Here is a 22,070-nt window from a genome sequence, read left to right on the forward strand (position 1 = left end):
AGGCTTTAAGGACTTCCTGCCCCCACCCCCAGGGTCTTCTAGGAAAGTCATGACTTGCTTCCTTTACCACGTGGCTGTGTGCTGCTTAAGTACATTAAATAGATCACATCTGGGTGATGTAAATCGGAACCAAATGGTGATGTGCCATTGCTAGTGAATACACACATACAAGATTTATTTTTTAGAGTGTGGGGAGCACTGAGGTTATACCTGGCATGAGGCTCTGGGTTCCCATCCCCAGCACCACCAAAAAAAATGACAAGTTTCTTTTCCTCTGAGGCTTGGAACACTAAGAGTGCCATAGGGATCTGCTTGGAGCCCTAAGAGTGCCATAGGGATCTGCTATAAAGGCAGTCAGAGATCTTCATGGTCCCTGTAGCAATACATTCAGTTGGATGCTTTGCTCAGAGGGCATGGCCTGGGTGGGAGTGGGAGGTCCCGTGTCCTGTGTCTGTGGGGTGTATGAGGAGAGCTGAGAGCTGACTGCTTGGCCATTGATCTGTCAGCAGATAGAAAAAAAACAGCAAACCAAGACCTGGGCAGCCCACAGTGGGCATCACTGGCAGGTGGCAGTGAGCAGTAGGCAGGGCAGAGCAGGCTGTGGGCCTAGAGCTCCCCCCATGCCCTAGGCATGATGCTGGGGCCTACCCTGACCTCACAGCTGATTTCTCAGATGAGGAACAGGACAGCACCACCAGTAGAGAGCAGAGCTGGACACTGAAGTCCAGGCTGGGCTTTTTTCAAAGCCAAGTGGGGTGTGTCCCCACTCTCCCTGCAGGAGGGAGTCAGAGTCTGGGCCTTGGTCAGATATGAGGAGACAGGAGTTTGGCATAAGGAAGAACCAACGGACCTAGTCACCAGACCCTGAGAAGGCCGGGGTTGACCTAGCAGCAGAGCTGACTCAACACCCAATTGTGTTTTATGTTTAGTCCTTGACATTCAAACAGAACCAAACATCAAACGCTACTTGACAGTTACTCCTTTTCTTAGACTTCTGGGGCTTTCTAAACAGCCCTCTCCAGGCAGCTCTGGCTTTCCTTCCAGGCAGTAGTGGGGTGTTGAGCAAGAATCCCAATGGGAGAGGTGCTCCTCGTCTAACTCATTCCTTAGAGCTGTCTGAACTGTTCCTCTTTCCCAAGAAGGCTGCTTCATTGGAGGAGAGTCTACAGGCACCAGAATCATGTGGCCCGAGAACCAGAAGCTCCAGCCCTTGCTTCCCAGCTGTGCATGATAGGGAAAATGATGGAACCTGTCTGAGCCTTGATTTTCTCACCTGGGATTCGGAAATATGGAACTTAACTCACAGAACATTATAGTCTGATATCTGTGATGTTTAGCACCGTGCCTGACACATGTTCATACTGTAGGTACAGAGAACACGCATCACTTAGTTCCATTTAAACACAAAATAATATGCAGCTACCCAAAAAAAAAAAAGCAGTTCCCAAGGAGTCACTAAAGTGGACCTAAGCTCCTCAATGTAATGTGTAGGTGGCAGATTGAAATACTAATCTGTGCTGCTGATGGCAATGAAGACAATAGCAGGGACTTTAGTGTGTGCTAGAGGGGTGAGGTCTGCTAACCTGTAGAACTGTGGGACTGGAGCCTTTAAGAAACAAACTTTAAAGGCACCTGTAGGTACCAAAATGCAGGAAGGAAACTGCAAGTTTGATTATATGCAACAAAGGGAAAACACAATCTGATGTTTAGAACCTTAGCTGTTAGTTATGAGCAAGAAGTACTAGAAATTAATGCGAAAGCTATACTGAAGTGAATTAATTAAAAAGAAAATCAACCTAAGCTTTCCAAGACCTTCACAGATGATTTTCTTGGAGGCCCTTAGGAAATAATAATTTGACTTGACCCAGGCCATCTCTTTCTGTATTTCTTCTCAGTAAACCTAATGTGTGTCTCACAGCCAGCTCCCTAGCATCTTTATGAGCACAGCTGCAACTTTGAAAACCTCCAGCTACAGAGAATTAAGTTAGAGCAAGGAGCATCCAGACTCCCGAGCAACCCTCTGGGAGCAGAGAAGCACAGTCCAAAGGTATTGACAGTGGCTCTGTAGCCATCACAGAGGCACTGGCCGCAGGTGACTGCTATTCCAGCACGCCCATCATTCATACCCCACCAGGGCTGCTGCACCTGCAAACTAGGCTGAACTTGGGTTTGGGTGTTCTTCCAGGACAGGATGAGCAGAAAGCTATAAAGGCAGCACAGTCATCCCCTTGAAGGATGTTGGCCAGTGTGCATGGCCCCAAGTGAACACCTGCAGAGTAGGCTATAGGGAATGGCTCATGTCCCTGCAGGATCAGGAGACTGCTCGAGGAGCCCAGAAACACAGGATCGGGCTGCTCTAGAGAGTGATATAGATGAGTTTCTGTTCGTAAGTGGTTAATAAATGGGATTCTGGTGCAAGACTACTTGATCAGAGCAGTTAGTTCTTCACACCTCAGTTTTCTGCGATTCCCAAACACAGTTGCTAGCCACAAAATTGTTCTTGAAAGTGCTTTGATGATGTAATATAGCAACACTCTTTGGGGGGCGGGGGTACAGAGATTAAACCCAGGAGTGCCTAACCACTGAGCCACACCCTTACCCCTTTTATTGTTTATTTTGAGACAGGGTCTCACTAAGTTGCTTAGGGCCTCGCTACGTTGCTTAGGGCCTTGCTAAGTTGCTGAGGCTGTATTTGAATTTGTGATCCTCCTGCCTCAGCCTCCCAAGCTGCTGGGATAACATGCACATGCCAAGCTTCAACACTAAATGAGGCATCTGATCAAGCTGTTAAGATTATAATCCAGAGGCTCTTAATAATAGAAACTTAACCTTTACATTACTAACCTGTAAAATATATTACAAATTTATTTGTATAGAACTAAATTTGGGTATATTGAGGAAAATCAGTGCAATGTCGGTTTTATCAAATATCTTTAAGGAAATCCAGTTCTGTTTTAGGCATATGCACCTGTGTCTGTTTTAGAATACTAGGTTATTTCAGTGTGAATGTATATTTACACAATGAGTACTAACAGAGTCCAAGGTATATATAAACCATTATGGTCTGTTTAAGCATCTCTTTCCAGTTGACACAATGACTTTTCATTACTTTGAAAAATGAGATTACTAATGAAAGGCAAAGTTTTGTTGCTATCTAAATGAGCAGAAATTCCAACTGCATGGCTTCCAGATTAATTGTGGGTATTTATAAGCTATTCATTGATGATTCCTAATTCACATTGCCCACTTAAAACTACACAAACTTGATCAGTTGGGATCCAAAGGCGATGGTGCCAAAGGCTGTGTTTAGTCAAAATACTTTAAGAAATTATTACAATCATATATGAAACCTGCATAGAGGACTTTGCTAAACAAAGAGCCAAAAATCAGATAAATTTAGTCCTTGACCTCTAAAAACTTAAAAATTGCTAAAATCAAAAACAATTCTGATTTTATGTTGATGGGAATGGAACTTAGAAAAATTGAGGTAAATATAGAACTAAAGAATCCCATCATTATTGCTATTTTTTTTTTTTTTGTACTAGGAATTGAACTCAGGGGCACTCAACCACTGAGCCACATCCCCAACCCTATTTTGTATTTTATTTAGAGACAGAGTCTCACTGAGTTGCTCAGTACCTCACTGTTGCTGAGGCTGGCTTTGAACTCGTGATCCTCCTGCCTCAGCTTCCCAAGCTGCTGGGATTACAGGTGTGCTCCACTGCACCCAACTGTTATTGCTAATTTTTAATGTGTATTACCAGGAACTATGTTCTTCTATTGTTAGACAGTTGTCTGTTACTGTAACAAAATATCTGAGATAAATCAATGATAAAGAGGCAGGGTTTTTTATTAACAGTTTTGGAAGTTCCAGTCCATGATTCATTGGCCCTATTGCTTTGGGACCTGTGACAGACAGCACATCATGGCAGAGAGAGCATGGTAGACCAAAGCTGCTCATCTCTTAGCTGGGACACGGAAAGAGAGAAACAGAGAGAGAGAAGGGAAGAGAGAAGAAGGAAGGTGTGGGGTCCCACTGTCCCCTTTAAAATCATGCCACCAGTAACTGGAAGACCTCTCTCTAGGCCCTACTTTTCTTAAAGTCTCCACCACCTCCAGCACTAGGCTCGGGAGCAAGCCTGTGTGCCTTTGGGGAATATTCCATATGGATAGCAACCCCCAATTACTGGGAGCCACCCAGGCATGTGTGTCAATAACTAGGTCTCCTGACTTCACTCTGCCTAGAAAACTTTGCATCCAAGCTGGGCGTGGTGATGCACACCTGTAATCCCAGTGGCACAAGAGGCTGAGAAAGATGGATGGGGAGTTCAAAGCCAGCCTCAGCAAAAGTGAGGCATTAAGCAACTCAGTGAGACCCTGTTTCTAAATAAAATACAAAATAGGGATAGTGGTGTGGCTCAGTAGTTGAGTGTCCTGAGTTTAATCCTAGTACCAAAAACAAAAAAATCTGCATCCAGATCACTGTCCCTCTAGCCTCTGCTTATCCACCTTCCCCCAACAGGCAATCCTACTGTCTCCCACCCTGCTGGGTGTAGCATCCCCCTATTTTTCTCATACTATTTCTCACTGTCTAAAGTTGTTTTGCTCATTCACTTGCTTGTTAGAATGAACACAGGGAAATGTTTAGCTCATCATTATAGCCTCAGTATCTTAAAGAGTTCCTGGGACCCAGTAGGTGCTAAGTAAATAGAATCTGGAGTGAGATCTCTTCCTAACAGTTGAGATTTGTGGTTTGAAATGCTATTTTAAAATGACATTCAACCAGCTGACTCTGACTGCTCTTGAGGGCAGGGAGCTACATCTGTCTCCTCTGCTTCAGATTCTCACTGAGTGCCTACGAGGTGCCAGGGAGGCAGGACAGTCAGTGAGCCTGCATCCTGGCCAAGCCCTGGTGACAGACAGGAAATCCTTGATCATTTTGTGAGAGTCATAGATCAGCAATGCATCTCTTCCATTTCTGACAGAGTCATCTTTAAAAAAAATTTAAAAACTAGAATAGTTTTAACAGTCTAACTTTTTTTCTTTCCTTGATAGCTGGTCCAGCTGTTGTTTTCCATATCTCCACCAGCTGATTCTTGCCAAAGAGTGGCGGAATTTGGAAAACACGTGTGTGTCTGTGTGAGCCGATGGTCCCGCTCCGCCAGTCACTACTTCTCTCTGCCACACACTTGGAGGGATCTGCCACCTCCCTCTAGGATGACACATGTTTTCCTTTGGGTATCAAGAGGGCCCTTTGGAGCATCATTCTCATACTTGGAGGCTCTGGTTCACGAGCTGGGAGGAAGGTGGCCTCCCTCTCCTGCAGTATGATTGACATGACTCCAGTTGTGAGTGGCTTCTCCTCAGCCCAGGGGCCTCAGGCTTTCTTTACCTTACCTCCTTGCAGACCCTGGAGGATTAAGCCAGGTGTTCTCTCTTTGTGACTCAGCGGCTCACCTTGCCCTCTGCCATTCTGTGTGTTCGCAGTGGGAAGTCGACAAAAGGGAGAGCACTCGGCAAGAGTGACTGGCAAAGAGAAATGTGTGTATTTCTTCTGGCAAGGCCGGCATTCAACTGTGAGTGAGAAGGGAACCTCAGCTCTGATGACTGTGGAGCTGGACGAGGAAAGGGGGGCCCAGGTAAGTCCCAAGGAGCTGCTACTTGGGGACTCCAGATGATACTTTCTCCTGAGGACCTGATTCTAATGAACAAAGACAGCATCATGCAGGGCACTTTTAATCCAGGTCCTGTTCTGTAGATTTTAGACTCTGCCTCACATTTCATCTTCCCACGCATTGTAATATGAGCAGAAGGGAAGAAAACACTGTCTGCGAATAGGAGAGCCACGAAGCAAGTGTGCATGGCCAGTGAGTGTTTCTGAAAGGTTTCCACCGGTGTTACAAATACAATGGTTGCCATTATCCTCTTCTAAAATAGGAAAAGATTTCCTGAAGAACCGCCATCCTGCAGAGCAGTGTTGGCTCAAGAGCCTTAAAAATTCAACTATTCCATTTTCACACCATCCACCTGAAGGAAAGGTCAGAGACTTCTGTAGAGCATGGGGTATTCCCATGGGGAAAATCCCCCAAGTGATTTTTCTAGAACACATCAGAGCACATCTCTACCACACAAACGATAGTCCCAGTGAACTCCCAGTGGTTTCCAGTACCTTTGTGGGTGTCCCCACCCATCTCCCCCCACTCCTCTTCCTCCCACTCCCCCCACCCAGGCCTGCTTACTGACCCAGGAGCCCTCTTCCTGCTCACCTCAGGCCCTGGGTGCTCTTTCCCCCTCTGGACCATGTTCCCATGTACAGATGTGCATAACTGTACACCTCCCGTGATGCAGGTATTGGCTCACATCACCCTTATTTTGTCCAAATCTCCCCATTTGGTTTGTTTTCAGTACACTAGAAACTACATAGTCATTTTTTATCTATTTATTAAAGAGACTGTCTGTCCTGGTCTTCTAGCCCCGGAACCTGCATAATGCCTATTGGGTACTAGAGCCCAAATCCAAGATTTTATGAATTTCTTTTTAATGTTTGGATGATCTATGCCACACAGCTCATCCTTGAATACCCGTATTAAGGACAATTAAGAGTTGACTCTGGGGGATTCAGAAAACTTGACTCCTTATGTAAATATTTTTTCCATCTTGAGTGTATGATTAACACACTCATGTGAAGAGAGCAGAGAAATTTTCTCCAGAAATACAGCCACATTCATTCAGCTTTCCACAGCCTTGGGAACCAATCATATTCCTAAAAAAAATTATAATGAATATTTTCTACTATGGATCACATGTTAGAAATAGTGATTAGCAATGGTTGTATTTTAATTTATTCCTAATAGTTGGTAATTTCAACTGCTTTTTTTAAAATAAAGGCCAAGCATGACTATATCTTAATCATGCCTTCAAAAGCATTCTTAAAGTTTTCAGTCTTAATCTTTTTAGTTGGAGCATCTCATTTTTTGTCAGTCCAACAAGTGGAAATTCATTTTAGACAGATGAAATGCTGCCCCAAATCAGCACCTGATTGCACAAAACAGGCCCTGAGGTTGACAACTCATGAGGTGAATTGTTCCTACCTTTCTGGGCCCCCCAAATGCCAGCTCGACAAAATAGTTCCTCTTTAAGGGAAAATGTCTTGCCAAAGTGAGAGTGAGTGGATTCTACTTTAACCTTATTTATGGTGCAGCTAACACCTGATGAGACAGTGCATGAACAGGCACAGGAGGCTGTGGGAGAGGCACATTGCTTTGTGAGATGCTGCTGGGATGATGTGGGAGTCAGCTTTCTCTACTATAACAAACAACTGATATAATCAACTTAAGATGAGAAAAGGGTTATTTTGTTCATGGTTTCAAACATTTTAGTTCATAATCAGATGGTCCTGTTGGTTTTTAGCTGTGGTGAGGCCACACATCATGGTTCAGGTATTTGGTGAAGCAAAACCTCTTACCTCAAGGCCAGGAAATGAAAGAGAAGAAGAGAAGGGTCTGGAGTCCCACTCTCCCCTCCAAGGGCACACCCCCACTGCCTAAAGACCTCCCACTCCAGCCCCCCTCTTGAGGGTTCCACCACCTCCCAACAGCACCAGCCTGAGGACCAAGTCCTTGACACATGGACCTTTGGAGAATAGTTAAGATCCAAAGTGTAGCAGATGTATTTGCAAAGAATACATTTTCCTCCCAGAATTACTAAGTCACGATTAGTCATTGTCATTGCTGAAAAATGTACTTTCTTAAAAATATGTTTAATTGTGTTACATAATGTTGTATCCATACCACAGATAAAAGTCTCAAAATTCATGTTTCAAAAGAATATTCAGTGTTAGAAAACTAGTGATGAAAATGAGGTTATAAGGCAACAGGAAATATCACTCCTACTTTGTTTAGGAGAAAATACAAAACTGAAAAACACTTGAAAGGAATCTTAATAGTGCTTATCTTCAGATGACAGAAGTATCACTGACTTTTGTGTATATGTCTTTGTTTTTCAGATTTTTCCACCATAGGCAGGTACTGTTTTGGTGACTTTGAAAGCCCCATCACTGTCATCTGTTTTATTTGTGTTTGAATTTGAAGGTCCAGGTTCTGCAGGGAAAGGAGCCCCCCTGTTTTCTACAGTGTTTCCAGGGGGGGATGGTGGTGCACTCAGGGAGACGGGAAGAGGAAGAAGAAAATGCACAAAGTAAGTCACTTTTACTACTGGAATTTGATTTTTTTTTCCTTTTCCCAGAAGGTATTTTTATAGGCAAGGGGATCTAAATAAAGTTAGTAGCCTGTCTTCATATAGCTGTGGCTTTACCATTAAAGTCTCCTAATGTTTGCCTGATAAATCAGCTTTATGGGGAGCTCATAAACCCCCCCTGTCACCCCATGGAAGTTCTTCTGGGTTCCACCTTTGTATGCAGGAGACTGGAGTTTACTTCATCTTAAACTGAGTTCTCATGGTGGCTCTTATCTACGGTGGATTTAGGAGAATTTTAAAAATTAGTAGATCTTTTATTAAAAATTAGAATCTTTTTGTTAGTCAATATCAAGAGAGAGAGAGAGAGAGACACACACACACACACACACACAGAGAGAGAGAGAGAGAGAGAGAGAGAGAGAGAGAGAGAAAATGTTAGTTTTATAGCTTTATGGCTTATTTTTACATTTTTAAAAAAATGGTTTTTCTGCAATGTGGACTTTTAGCAGCCTGCTTCTAATTCCAAAAGTATTTGTTTTCTGGGAAGACCACATGCTGTCATTGCTCAGCATGACTTCAGGCTGCAGGGGCCTCAGTCTCACCAGTCCCTTAAGTCCCTGCGATGTAGTAGCTGCCTTTGATGGCACAGCTGGGAACAGAAAGGGCAGCTTTCCCTGTCCCCAGCTCAGTCATAACTCTGTGTTGCTGACGCCCCCTACAGGTGAGTGGAGACTGTACTGTGTGCGTGGAGAAGTTCCCATGGAAGGGAATTTGCTGGAAGTGGCCTGTCACTGTAGCAGCCTGAGGTCCAGGACTTCCATGGTTGTTCTCAACGTAAATAAGGCCCTCATTTACCTGTGGCACGGGTGCAAAGCGCAAGCCCACACGAAGGAGGTTGGAAGGACTGCAGCAAATAAAATCAAAGAACAGTGAGTGTTGTGTGTGTGCAGAGCTCTCCACAAAAGGGGCTTCCTGGGGGACACAGGCAGGCTAAGCTGCAGAGGGTTCCCAAGACACTCCATGGATGCCCAGTGTCCTTAGAGCAACTTCAGCAAGGGATGTTATGAACATCATCAAGGACCTCAGACATCCCAAGTAGGTAGGTAAGGCACACATGACAACCAAGACTCCAGTCTGAGAGCTGCCCCCACTTTCTGAGTATTTACCTACCTCAATACAAGGTAACATTGAGCCAGGTGTGGTGGCATCTGCCAGGAGGAGTCACATCAACCTACTTGGGAGGCCGAGGCAGGAGGATCACTAGAGTCGGTAGTTCAAGGCCAGCCTGGGCAACATAACCAAAAAAAACATAACCCTGTCTCCACAAAACGAGGGAGGGAGGAGGGAGAGAGGGAGGAATACAACCTTGAGAAGAGCAAAGGAAATGACCCAGCAACTTGTGAATGAGAAGCCTGGAATCCTTTGATATTTAAAAAGCAAGTGAAGAGGAAGATTTTTAGGCCATCAAAGTGCAGTTTGGTTTAGCTCATTCTCTGGGCACCAAAACAGCGACTGCTATAAAACTTAGTATTGCATGGAGAGGGCAGAGAGGAGGAAGGAAGGCATGGCCTTCCATCAGGCAGAGAGAGAGAAGCAGAGTCTCAGAACATCACTCTGGGCCGTGGAGCAAGAAGCGGGATGGTAAATGATACTCAGTGAGGTATCCAGGGACATTTGTGCCTCATCAAGTTTTCAACTTGGACTACTAAGGAAAAAACAAAGACAAAATACTGAAGAACTCTATTTATTCATTCAAAAAAATATTTATTGAGCACCCACATGATAACAAGCACAGATTTCGGGACTGGGGACTTGGCAGTCAAGGCACCTGTCTTTCTCCTCTCGAAGTTTGTGTTCTAGCAGAAGAGGACAAGAAATAGTGAAAAAAAAAAGTTGTGTTATTTATAAAAATGTATGTTATTTTCATTGCATATTATATGTAATTACACATTCCTCCCCAGGAGCTGGCTGACCCTTCCTTTTCTAACACAAACATAGTCATAAAGCACAGAATGTTTTTTCATTCATTAGTAAAAAATTGCTTTTAATTAGAAAGTAAAAGATAGTGAGCTGATCTGTAGATTTAGTCTTGAATAATTTTGTGCTGTCAACACTTTCTGGACTTATAATATTGACGTTTCTTCTGCGCAGATGTCCCCTGGAGGCAGGATTGCACAGTAGCAGCAATGTGACAATACATGAGTGTGACGAAGGATCTGAGCCACTGGGATTCTGGGACGCTTTAGGAAGAAGAGATCGGAAAGCCTACGATTGCATGCTTCAAGGTAAAGCACCGCCACAAACTTCCATCACTTGTTAAGATTCACTCAGCAATTTATTCAATAAACATGTCTGAAAAATGGGCTGTATCTAACACAATGAACCGGCCTAGGGGATGTCCCCCCGGGGCCTACAAAATGGAAATTGTTATGTGTCATGAAAGAGGTACATGTGAAGGAGGCTGAACGTGGAAAAGAAAAAGTGTTTCTTCTACCAAGAAAAAATCACACAAAGCTCCATGGAAAAGAGATGGGATTTTCACAGTGTCTTAGAAGTTGGTAAAGAAGAAAAGAAAATTCCAGGAAAGCCTATGAGCAAGAACATGATGTAAACCAGTAGAACAAGATGCTGCTTGGTTTGGCCGGCAGCTAGGATGCAGGGTAGAGGTGAGAGTTCTGTGAAGGAGTGCGTCTGAACCAGATCAGGAAGGATCCTGAATTTGAACAAGGGACCAGAAATCCTGAGACACCCACAGGGCTCTGCCATTTACAGAAGTCACAGGAGGAAGGGAAGGTTTGGAGGGCAGTGTCAATCATATTTAATAGACACTTAATGAATAATGCATACTCAGTAGATGTTTAATAAATAAGCGGTCATGTGAAAATTGCCAACAACCTGTGAACTTGAGAGAGAGTCATAGAGGATATGACCATGGTCTGCCAAAAGGGGTAGACAGGAGAAGGAAGCATTATGGGACCTTGTGCTTCATGCTGTAGCTCTTAACCTTTCAGGCACTGGTAGATGCCTGTGAGAAAGTAAAGGACACAGTCCTTAGAAAAGGGCATCGTAAAAAAATGTGGACTGTGTTGGTCAAGGTTTTTATATTAAAGGCCCATCAGCTAAAACCCATCATTTAAAGGACAGTAGACAAAGATGGAACACATGAGAAGTGAGGTCAGAAGAATGTCACAGACATCAAGAGAACATGTCATCAAAGAAGGGACAGTCACCACTGCTGATGGCACAGAGTTCAGGGATTAAGGACATTTCTTTCCAACATTTCCTTGTTAGATTGATGATAAGTTGCTCATCAGAAGTTTTTTTCCCGACCAATGCCACATCAGCCCAACAGAGAGTGGCAGAGTGGCCGCCCCAGAGGTAGGAGAAGCCAGTGTAAAGTTGGAAACATTGAATAATAAAAGGAAGGGAAAACCATATGAATTGAGCATCCCTTATCCAAAATGCTTGGGTCCAGAAGTGTTTTGGAATTTGGATTTTTTTTGAGATTTTGAATATTTGCCCATACATATCATGGAAGTGGGACCCAAGTTTAAATGCAAAATTCATTTTTGTTTCATATGTCCTTCAAACACACAGCCTGAAGATAATTTCATAGGATATTTTTGGTGTGCCTGTGTTTTTACTACAGCTCATCACATGAGATCAGATGTGAATTTTCTGCATGTAGCATTATGTCAGCACTCAAAAAGTTTTGGATTTTGGAGCATTTCAGATTAGGGATGTTCAACATGTAATAGGAGGGATATCAGAATCAAAAGGATGATATTTAGGCACTAGATGATCGAATGTTTTTTACCTGTCCTTGGCACCATTTCAGGATGGAGCAAAAGAATTCACCTGAGGGATTGAAATGTAGACATGGATGTTGAAATGGATGATTAAAGGAGGAAAGTCCATGAGTGGCAGGAATTAAGGGGACAAGGGAAATGCACCTTAGGAAGAAGATGACATCTTTGTTGCTTATTGAACATCTTCTTTGTGTCCAACTTCATGATGAAAGTTATGATTTGAGCCTGTAAAAATGCCCATTGTTAGTGAGAGGTGACAAATGTAGATGATCTGTAAAGGACCACCTGGGGAGAAAGCCTGTGAGGCGCACAAAAGAACAGACACAGACTGAGAGTATAAGGAGGTGGAGCAGAGAGGAGTGAAGTGAAGAAGCAAAGAAAGAGAAGTGCAGAATGAAGTATCGGCTCCTCCCTCCTGCCGAGTTTATTAACTCAAAAAAGGTTACATATTACCCATCACACCTGACTACACTCTAACCAGAGTGCTAGCTAACGGAGATAAGGTCCAGCTTAATACAAACACAGAGCCTCTCACATCCAAGGACGTTACTATGGAAACCAGGTAGTGCATCCACATAGTTATCTTAACAGCCTCAGGGGGTTACTGCTGGGCATTCTAATCCTGGGAATCAGGGCACCAGTTATGGGGGTGGGGGGATGCTTCCCTGTCTGTTTCCACGGTCAGAATACCTGTAATAACCCATGGGTGGGGTGGGGAAGCAGCACCTTGGAGGACACTCATTCTCCTAGGGGGAATAGTGTGGGCCACCCTACCATACCCCGTTATCACTTCTTGCTGCTACAGAATCAAGGCTTCCTTAGTAACAGTTTTCCATTGCTGTGACAAAAATACCAACACACAACTTAAAAGAAGAAAAGGTTTATTCCCGTTACCTTTCCCAGTTTACATGAGCATCTTCAACTTACTGGAGCTCACTTAGTTCTGAGTAACTGGTAATCTTTTCCAGAAATCTCCCTTGAATTGCCAGAATCTGCTTTGCAACAAAGTGCCCTTTACCAATGCACATTTTTAGCCATTTGTATTTCTACTTTGGCAAATGTTTATTTATGCCTCTTGTACTTTTTATTGTGCTATTTATCTTTTCCTTTTTTAAAATTTTTATTTGGTACTGGGGATTCAACCCAGGAGCTCTTTACCACTGAGCTATATACCCAGTCCTTTATATTTTTTAATTTGAGACAGGATCTCACTCTAAGTTGCTGAGGGTCTTGCTAGATTTCTGAGGCTGCCCTTGAACTTGGGATCCTCCTGCCTCCATCTCTCAAGTAGCTAGAATTACAGACACCTGCCACACTGTGCCTGGCTTACCTTTTCTTTATTTATGTACCTTCATATATTAAGGATACTAACTAGTTGCTATATTATAAATATTTCCTATTTTGCTATGTGCTATGTCATTATTAAAATTTTATACAGTAATTTTTAAATTTTTATATAACTCAGGTATAAATATTTTCCCCTTGGATTACTTCTTCTATTTTTGCAGTTAAACAGGTTTTTCCTGGAGTGGGGGTGTAGCTCCATGATTGAGTACTTGCCTAGCATGTGCAAGGCCCTGGGTGTGATCCCTAGCACCACAAAAAAGAAAAGAAAGGCCTTCTCTGTCTCCAAGCTCCGATGAATCCTACCTATGTTTCCACTAATTCCTTGAATCGTGTCATGTTTTGCCTTGATTCTTGAATCTATCTGGAATTTACTTTGGTGTACACATGGTGCTCTGTTCTTTTTTCTTTCAAAGATCCTGGCAGCTTTAACTTCGCTCCCCGCCTGTTCATCCTCAGCAGCTCCTCTGGAGATTTCTCAGCCACGGAGTTTGTGTACCCCGCCAGTGCCCCCACTCTGATCAGCTCCATGCCCTTCCTGCAGGAAGATCTGTACAGTGCCCCGCAACCAGGTGAGGCCTGTGCAGGCACAGCTCATGCTGAGTACCTTCCAGAGGGCCTTTGTATTTTATGTTAGTATTTATCAGGCAGTTTCTGTTTGCCAAGTACACTGCCAGAATGTTTGCCTTTCTTGTCTAATTAGTCCTCATACCTACCCTGAAAGGAAGGAGAATGAGATCAACCACATATTACAGCCTAAAGAACTAAAGCTCTGTTACTTCATCACCCAAAGGCACCAGTTAATAAGTGGAGTGCAGATATCATTTTTTTGGTTCCTTCTATTGTCCTAGCCTTCCTCTCAGATTTATTGCTCCATGGTCCCCGAGTGGACTGCCCTTGCTCCAGCCATCATGTTTGCATTCAAAACAGAAAGAGAAGGGAAGGACGGTGTTAGCCATGTCTCTCTCCTGTTTGACAGATAAAGCCAAAACTTTCCCCAATCCCCCATCAGATTTCTGCTCACATTCCATTGGCCAGAGCTTGTCATGTGGCCACCCCAGCTGCAAGGCCACCCTGGGAAAGCAAGCATCTGCTGAGTTAGCCAGAAAACAGCGTCTGCTATGGCAAGACTCACAGCAAAGCTCAGACTTACCCAGGTCTTCTGATCCCAAGGTCAGGGCTGTTTCCACCAGCCCACCATTTCAGGGCTCCCCATCTTGTTGGGACCATCACAGGAGCCTGAGCTTTAAAACCCTCCCACCCTCGTGTCAATCAAGCCTGAAGCCAGCAGCCCCTGAGCTCATGGTTTGTCCCTTCTTGTGTTACAAGAGCCTGAAGCCGCAGCCAGGCACCTGACCTTAACACTGGTCATCCCAGTCACCATGGAAAGTTTGGCCAGCACACATGTCATGCTGTGAGAGACATTACCAAGTGTCTAAAAGGAGCTGCGCCCTACCCTCTTCATCCCGGGACTCAGGATGAGTTCTCAGCCTCCACTGGGCTATTATTTTAAAGCAGGTTGTGTCCCCAGAATCCCAAAATGCATGTCAGGAACGAACTCAGGATGAAATGAGCTAGGAAGTCGGAGATCCCTTTTGCCGTGTAGAATATCATTCAGGCCAAAACTTGTGGGAGGAAAGATGGGAAGGAAGAGCCAGAACAATTATGAGTTTTAAAGCCCAAACCTCTCTAAGAAGACCATAGACTTAAATTATTGCTAAGCAGTCAGACAAGAGCATGAACGCCAGAGGGCAAGGAAGATGTGCTGTCCAGCTTTTATTCTGCTCTTTGGAGATACATGGAGGCTGACAGACCCTTGAGGGTTTAGCTGGACCCTACATATATCCAGAAGGGCCTTGGGCAGGCCTGGGGTTGCGCTGGGGTGAGGGATGAGGACTCAGAGGAGAAGGAAAGAAAGACACCTCTATTCTCTGCCTAAAAGGCTTTCCTGGGTTAACTACCAAAGGGCTGAGGTGTGCCAGGGCCTTCCATGTGCGCCTTTGCCTCTGAGCTTCAGGGAGCTGTCACCCCTGACAGGGCAGGACTGGGAGAGGCACCCCTGACATTTAGGGCAGAGGAGAGGAAGTGCCAAGCAGCAGCTTCTGATTATGTGGTTCTCTTCTCACACTCCCAGCACTTTTCCTTGTTGACAATCACCATGAGGTGTACCTCTGGCAAGGCTGGTGGCCCATCGAGAACAAGATCACCGGGTCTGCCCGCATCCGCTGGGCCTCTGACCGGAAGAGCGCCATGGAGACCGTCCTCCAGTACTCCAGAGGTGAGAGCTGTCGGCAGGGATGGGCTGGGGACCCTCCAGAGGCCCAGGCCCATCTTACCTTTCTGCACTTGCCCACCAGCCTTGATAAAGCCAGGCAGATGGCAGCAAACCAACTTTTCCCCTTTCACTTTTTGAGGCTTATGAATATCATGATCAGTACATTCTTGGCTGCCATCATAAGTGAGAATTCATTTTATCTTTCCTATTATGAGATCATCCAACTTGTATCATCATCCAGCCTAAAGGTGTATTGTGGAACACTCCAGAATAACTAAACCCCTATTGCCCTGGGGATTAATAATGCCCTGAGACAAGCTGACCTCTGCCCATTATCTGCAGGCAGCCTTTGAAGAGAAATCTCCCCCAAATTGGCCAAAAAGTCGATGTCAACCTTTTTGTCATTCGTTATTATTTTTAATATCACCTCCAAAAAGAAAGACTTATAGTTCATCCTCCTGAAATATGTGGTCTTTTAGATGACATAAAGATGCCAATAATTAATTTCTTATCTGAATGTTTATAGTTTTATCAATTAGCTTGATATCACTAAGTACGTACAATTGATTCTCGAAAAGCTCTTTCATAATAAATAGCTTTTTAAACTTTGCACCAAATGTCAAAGCCACAGTGGACGTATAAAATGCTGTCATTAGCAGCCTAATGCTATTACAACTTTGTCCTATGTTGGGAAGTCAGAGGAAACCCTCCTGAGGTGAATAAGGAGGAAGCAAATGTCCCATCAGGAAGAGACTTCAGCCCTTCCAGGGACTCAGAAGCATTTTTGTTGGTTTCAGGAGGGAGAGTCAGGTCGATTTCATGTTACTTCTATAGCCATAGGCATGAAATTAACATTTTATATAAACTTCATCTATGTGTTGTTATGAACTATTCATAACCCACATTTTGAGCAAAAGAAGTTCTGAGCCAAAGAAGAAGAGATTTCAAAGGAAAACAGAGGAAGACAAGGCCCTTGGTTCTGCCAACATTTACATTCTGTGTAACTACAGGAAAGAATCTCAAGAAACCGCCCCCCAAGTCTTACCTTATCCACGCTGGTCTGGAACCCCTGACGTTCACCAACATGTTTCCCAGCTGGGAGCACAGGGAGGACATTGCTGAGATCACAGAAATGGTGAGCACACTCCCTGCCCCTGCCTTCTAGACCACTGGTGGATGTCACCTGGGGAAGAAGCATCCAATTGCACTTTGAGAGTGGGAACACATTCTGTCTTTTGCAACATGCTCTCCTGTCTACATAGAATTAGCTTAGGAAATGGAGAAGCCTATTGGGAAATCAACTGAACTCTTTTGGTTATTTTCCACACAAGTACTCAGATTTCAAATACTTACAGGCAAAGATGAATTTAATTAGTTTGAAGACTATCTATAAATAAAAGCTGCCACCTCTTCATTCTGTTAGCTTAGCAAACCTATTGCTTCTCAAGGTCCATGTGATGTGGGCCAAGTCAGGACATTTCAGATGTTAGCCTTGTGTAGAAGAGACACAGAATAAAATGGTGAAGAATGGGTGTGTTCACATAACTCAGGGGATGGATGTGTCGTGACTTTCATGAGAAGGTATTGCTCAGTATCTCGTAAATTATTGTCTTTTATGAGACTGCCTGGTATACATGAGATATCCATGGCACCTTTTATCTACAGAAAGATATTCTTATCCAGAGTGTTTTATTTTCCAACCTCAGAGAAAGAAGCTTAGCAAAGCTATGTAGAATTTAATTTATGAGTTAAATTCGCTAGCTGTACCAATTCCAAGGGTTTCTTTGGTTTGATGGCAGAGTTTCGTTCCATTTTGATTTGGTTGCTATGTAGGAGAAAACTGCTTTTCTGGGAGAAAGAACCTGATTGTATTTTATAGGAAATGTTGAGTAGTTTTAAACAAACAAAAAAGAATCTGCAGCAGCATGTCAATAGAGAGGGCCTATGTAATACTGCAAACGTTGCTGCTTTGTCCAACTTCTCTTTTTGTTTTTGGTGCTAAGGATGTAACCCAGGGCCTTGGACGTGCCAGACAAGCACGCTACCATTTAGCTACATCCCTGGACCCTTTAGCCTGTCTTTCTTTAACCAAATGGATTTGATCTACACAAGGAAAGGGCTGATTGAAGCCTGATCTCTGACAAAGAACAAGATGGTCCTGTTATAAATAATAAATATAAACAATAATACATAAATAGTAAATATGGGCTTGCCAAACCCAAAAGCTGCAAGGATTACCAGTACCACAGCTGCCTCCTACTGTCCAAGCTGAAGAATGTGAATTGCCATCAGAGTTCTGTCCTCACTACAGGTCCTTGGGGGTCAGCCATGGGCCATGTAATGAGGTACAGGCCTGTGGGATCTCAGCCAGTGAAGGACCGGGCTTCCCACACCAGCAGACTGGACCAGTAATTAAGATTCACTGAGTGCTCACTCTGTGCTAGGCACTGCTCCAAGTACTTTACATTTACTTTTCTCATTTAATTACCAGGACAGTCCATTAAGATTCATCTTATGTTTTATCCCTGTTTTGCCAGTGTAGGAGCAGAAAGCAGAAAGTCACTTGTCCTACGTCTCAGAGCCAGTGAAAGGCACAGGCAGGCTCATTTCTAAGACCCCTCTTGACCACTGGTCTGAATTTGGCAACAGATCAGAGTCATTCATTTCCCCCATCCACCTGCCCAAAGGGAAGGCAGCCCGTCTGGGATCCAAGTTTAATGGAAGAAGATAATTTATCCAGAATAACTGTTCAGATTAAATGCACACACTTGTTTAAGAACAAAAGAAAATCGATCTATTCTCAGAATGTTCTAGGTACATTTGGTGTGTGTGTGTGTGTGTGTGTGTGTGTGTGCGCGCGCGCGCGCGCGCTGAGGGGATAAATCCAGAGCCCTGTGGGTGCTAATTTTATTCTATTATCTGGATGTTTAGACTTCAGATTCAATAATCTTATTTCATAATTCACTCTTGCGAGAGTCCCTAAACATTTATTTTCTTTGTGGTGCTGGTGATCAAACCTAGAACCTTGTGTATGCCAGGCAAGCACTCTACCACTGAGTCACACGCCAACCTTCTCAACACATTTTTTGGAGGCAGCCCTGACACAGGATTTATTTGAAACTTCATGTAGGGCAAAAAATCATCTAGAAGTCAGGAGAACCTTGGGGCCGTGGGCTGTTCCCCTACGTTCAACAGCCCTCTTCTCTGACAGTGATTGCAAGCACTTGATAAAACGTGTTCAAATGTGGGATACACTGAGTTCTCTCCGCTCCCTCCTCTTCAGGACATGGAAGTTTCGAATCAGATCATCCTTGTGGAAGAGGTCTTGGCCAAGCTCTGCAAAACCATTTATCCACTGGCTGATCTCCTCGCCAGGCCACTCCCGGAAGGAGTGGATCCTCTAAAGCTTGAGATTTATCTCACGGATGAAGACTTTGAGGTGAGTATTACTTCAGGTGGATGGGAAAGAGGCAGCAGCCCTGTTCGGAGCAGCCTTTCACTCAGGCTGGCTTTTCTTGTCTTCCACTAGTTTGCACTGGACATGACAAGAGACGAATACAATGCGCTGCCCACGTGGAAGCAGGTGAACCTCAAGAAAGCAAAAGGCCTGTTCTGAGTGGGAGAGGAACTGTGGTGGTCACTTTCAATACCACTGGACCAGAAAAAATGAATATTTTTTTGGACTGGTATTTTTTTTTTTTTAAAGAATGGTATTTTTAAAACAAGAGTTTTTCAGAACCTGACCTTATTAACTATTCTGCGCATCCCAGAGTTGTGCATTTTGTAAATGTTTAAGAGAACTCTTTGGAAACTACCTTTCCACAGTTCAGGGGTGATGTCAATAAAAGCATCAGTCATAAGCAGCGAGCGACTCCCCAGCAGCGGCTACAGCACTGCCCTCTTGGTCCAGCAAAAGCATTGCCTTTTTTTGGTTCGTTTGTGTTTTTTTTTTTTTTTTTTTTTTTTGAAGCAGTTCTCTTTATAAAGTGTTATTTTGATAGTTTGTGGATTCTAAAATATATATATATTTATATAAACACCGTATAAATCAATATGTATTTAACAAAGCAATATGTATTCATTCACTTTTCTGTTGTTGTTGTTTTTTGGTGTCAAAATATTATTAAAAGGTAGATGGAGTTGCTTCTGTTGAATTAGGTCTGCCACCCATCTGTATGCTCACGTGCGATCAGAAGCCTTCCTTCGGCGTTAGTCTGACTTGTTCTGAGTACTGCTTCCGGTGCTAAAACGAACAAAGCATTTGTACTTAAGAGCATGGACTTTGGCGAGTCTGTGTGAAACCAACCTTTCTACCTTAATATATCCCCCAAAATGTATAGTGCCTTGTTTTTATGTACAGTTTATATACAGAAATGTTTGCTCTGCATTTTTTTTTTTTTTTGATGATGGTTTGGAACATTATTTACAGTTTTACTCTCAAATAGTAGAAATAAAAACATCTCAGTTTCTAATAACTATTGTAAACATTACACATGTCATTTTGTGACAGGACTCCCAAATAAAGACTTCAGGATAATCACAACAATTAACTGATTGATTCACATTAAATTCCAAGCATGTTCTTTGATGGGGGAGGAAACAGATTTTGTTTTTATAATTGTCAACCTCTTACCACTATTTTGCCATTAAATATTCGCTGTTGTAACTTTGAATTTAGTTTAGGGCAGTATTTTACACAAGGTCGTAAATAGATATTTGACCCATGAAATTAATTCTGAGTACTATGGTGAAGACATAGTTTTACAGACCATCATCAGAAGCTTTTAACTCTACCACTATGTACATTTCAGTTTCAGGACCTCGGTGCCTTTCAAAAAAAGAGTGGATGTTTAAGGTACATGGGAAACAAAGTGAGTCTGGAAACTCCTTTGCAAGTTCCTATGTTCTTAATATACCAAATCCAGGGCTGGGGATGTAGCTCAGTGGTAGAGCACTTTCTTAGCCTGCTCAAGGCTCTGGGTTTCATCACCAGCACCACATATGACAAGAAAGAGAGAGAGAAGGAGAAAGAAAGAAAAGGCAGAGAGAGAGGGGGAGAGAGAGGGAGAGGGGGAGAGGAAGGGAGGGAGGGAGAAAGAAAGGAAGGGAGGGAGGGAGGGAGGGAGGGAGAAAGAGAGAGAGGAAGGGAGGGAGGGAGGAGGAAGAAGAAGAGAGAGAGAGGGAGAGGGAGAGAGAGAGAGAAAAAAAATACATGGTTTTGAACAGATTCTACCATGAATCAGTACAGTCCTTTCCCGATCCTTTTTAGTCTAAGTTTAACATATTTTATAATCACACATTTGCCTTAAACTTTATAACGATGTGTCCCATCCTAGGACTGTACTAGGGTCAGGGGCTTATGAAACACTCCTGGTCCCACCACATTATGATTGTGTGATACTGGGCAAGCACTGAAATTACCCACCGTGGCTTCCTTAAGAAAGGAGACAGTAACTAGCTCTCCTGCCTGCATCACAGGATTCTTGGCAAGGACAAAGTAGAAGCTCTTAAGAAATTGTCAAGTGCTAGATACCTGCTGTTATTAATATTATTGTGATGATAGCTGAAAGCGGAAAGCACGAGCATTGAGGACCTTGTGCACCTAGAAATTATAGATCAAATAAAACCAAGTGGCGTCTGTGGGAAAACCTGGGGAGTATCACAAAAAGGGAGACTGAGCTGCCAGCATCTGTAGCAGACTAGAAATTCACCTACATTCTTAGACACACAGAAAGTATATTAGGGTTCTCCAGAGAGACAGACAATTGGAGATAAGTGATTGATAGATGATGGGTGAATAGATGATGATAGATGATAAATACATGATAGATATAGATGATAATCATGATGAAGATTGATAAATAGACAGAAATGACAGATGGATGATAGGGAGTTTAGGCTGTCTGCTGGCTGGAGACCCTGGAAAGCCCGTACATGGCTGTCCAAAAATAAAGTCTTCAGAACCAGAGATAGCCCAGGGAGCTAGCTACTGGTACAAGTCCTAGTGCCCAAGGACTGAAGAACCTAGAGTATTGATCTCCACCCCAATGAAAGAAGAGTGCATTATTGCTCCAGGAGAGAGAAAGACAGTTCACTTTTCTCTGTTTGGGGGTTTTCAGGGGGCGGGGAGCAGCAGGTGGGATGGTGCCTGCTCTTACTTAGGATAGATCTTCCCCCTTTCAGTCCATTCAGATTCACACACCAGTCTCCTCTGGAGATTGTAATCTTCACAGCTACACCAAAATAATGCTTTGCTAGTTCCCTAGTATTCCTTCATCCTGTCAGGGTGACACCTAAACTGAACCTCACAGCAAGTAACAAGTTGCTATAGGAACCTCCCATTGGAGAGTCTCCTTTAATTAATAAATAAGTCAGGCGTCATCAGCAAGATCCGTTACAGCCAGATCACCCCGAAAGTGCTTGAAATCGTGTGTCTCTGCTTGTAT

General features: G+C 43.6%; 1 protein-coding gene across 28 annotated transcripts in view; it reads left to right on the forward strand.

The window, feature by feature from the left end:
* Svil (supervillin) overlaps positions 1-20,193 on the forward strand; it is a 237,171-nt gene extending 216,978 nt beyond the window's left edge. For all 28 annotated transcript variants that reach the window (XM_058580538.1, XM_058580541.1, XM_058580542.1 and 25 more), the window contains 9 exons: positions 5,488-5,639; positions 8,091-8,196; positions 8,918-9,125; positions 10,348-10,481; positions 13,766-13,921; positions 15,484-15,627; positions 16,635-16,759; positions 18,908-19,063; positions 19,154-20,193. In XM_058580538.1, coding sequence (XP_058436521.1) covers positions 5,488-5,639; positions 8,091-8,196; positions 8,918-9,125; positions 10,348-10,481; positions 13,766-13,921; positions 15,484-15,627; positions 16,635-16,759; positions 18,908-19,063; positions 19,154-19,240 — 1,268 coding nt within the window. In that variant the 3' untranslated portion in view covers positions 19,241-20,193. The remainder of the gene's footprint in view (positions 1-5,487; positions 5,640-8,090; positions 8,197-8,917; positions 9,126-10,347; positions 10,482-13,765; positions 13,922-15,483; positions 15,628-16,634; positions 16,760-18,907; positions 19,064-19,153) is intronic.
* The last annotated feature ends 1,877 nt before the right edge of the window (positions 20,194-22,070 follow it).

This window comes from Marmota monax, unplaced genomic scaffold, assembly GCF_021218885.2.
Source record: "Marmota monax isolate L192 unplaced genomic scaffold, Marmota_monax_Labrador192_F-V1.1 WCK01_AAM20220418_F8-fsc00066, whole genome shotgun sequence".
Classification (NCBI taxonomy): Eukaryota; Metazoa; Chordata; class Mammalia; order Rodentia; family Sciuridae; genus Marmota; species Marmota monax.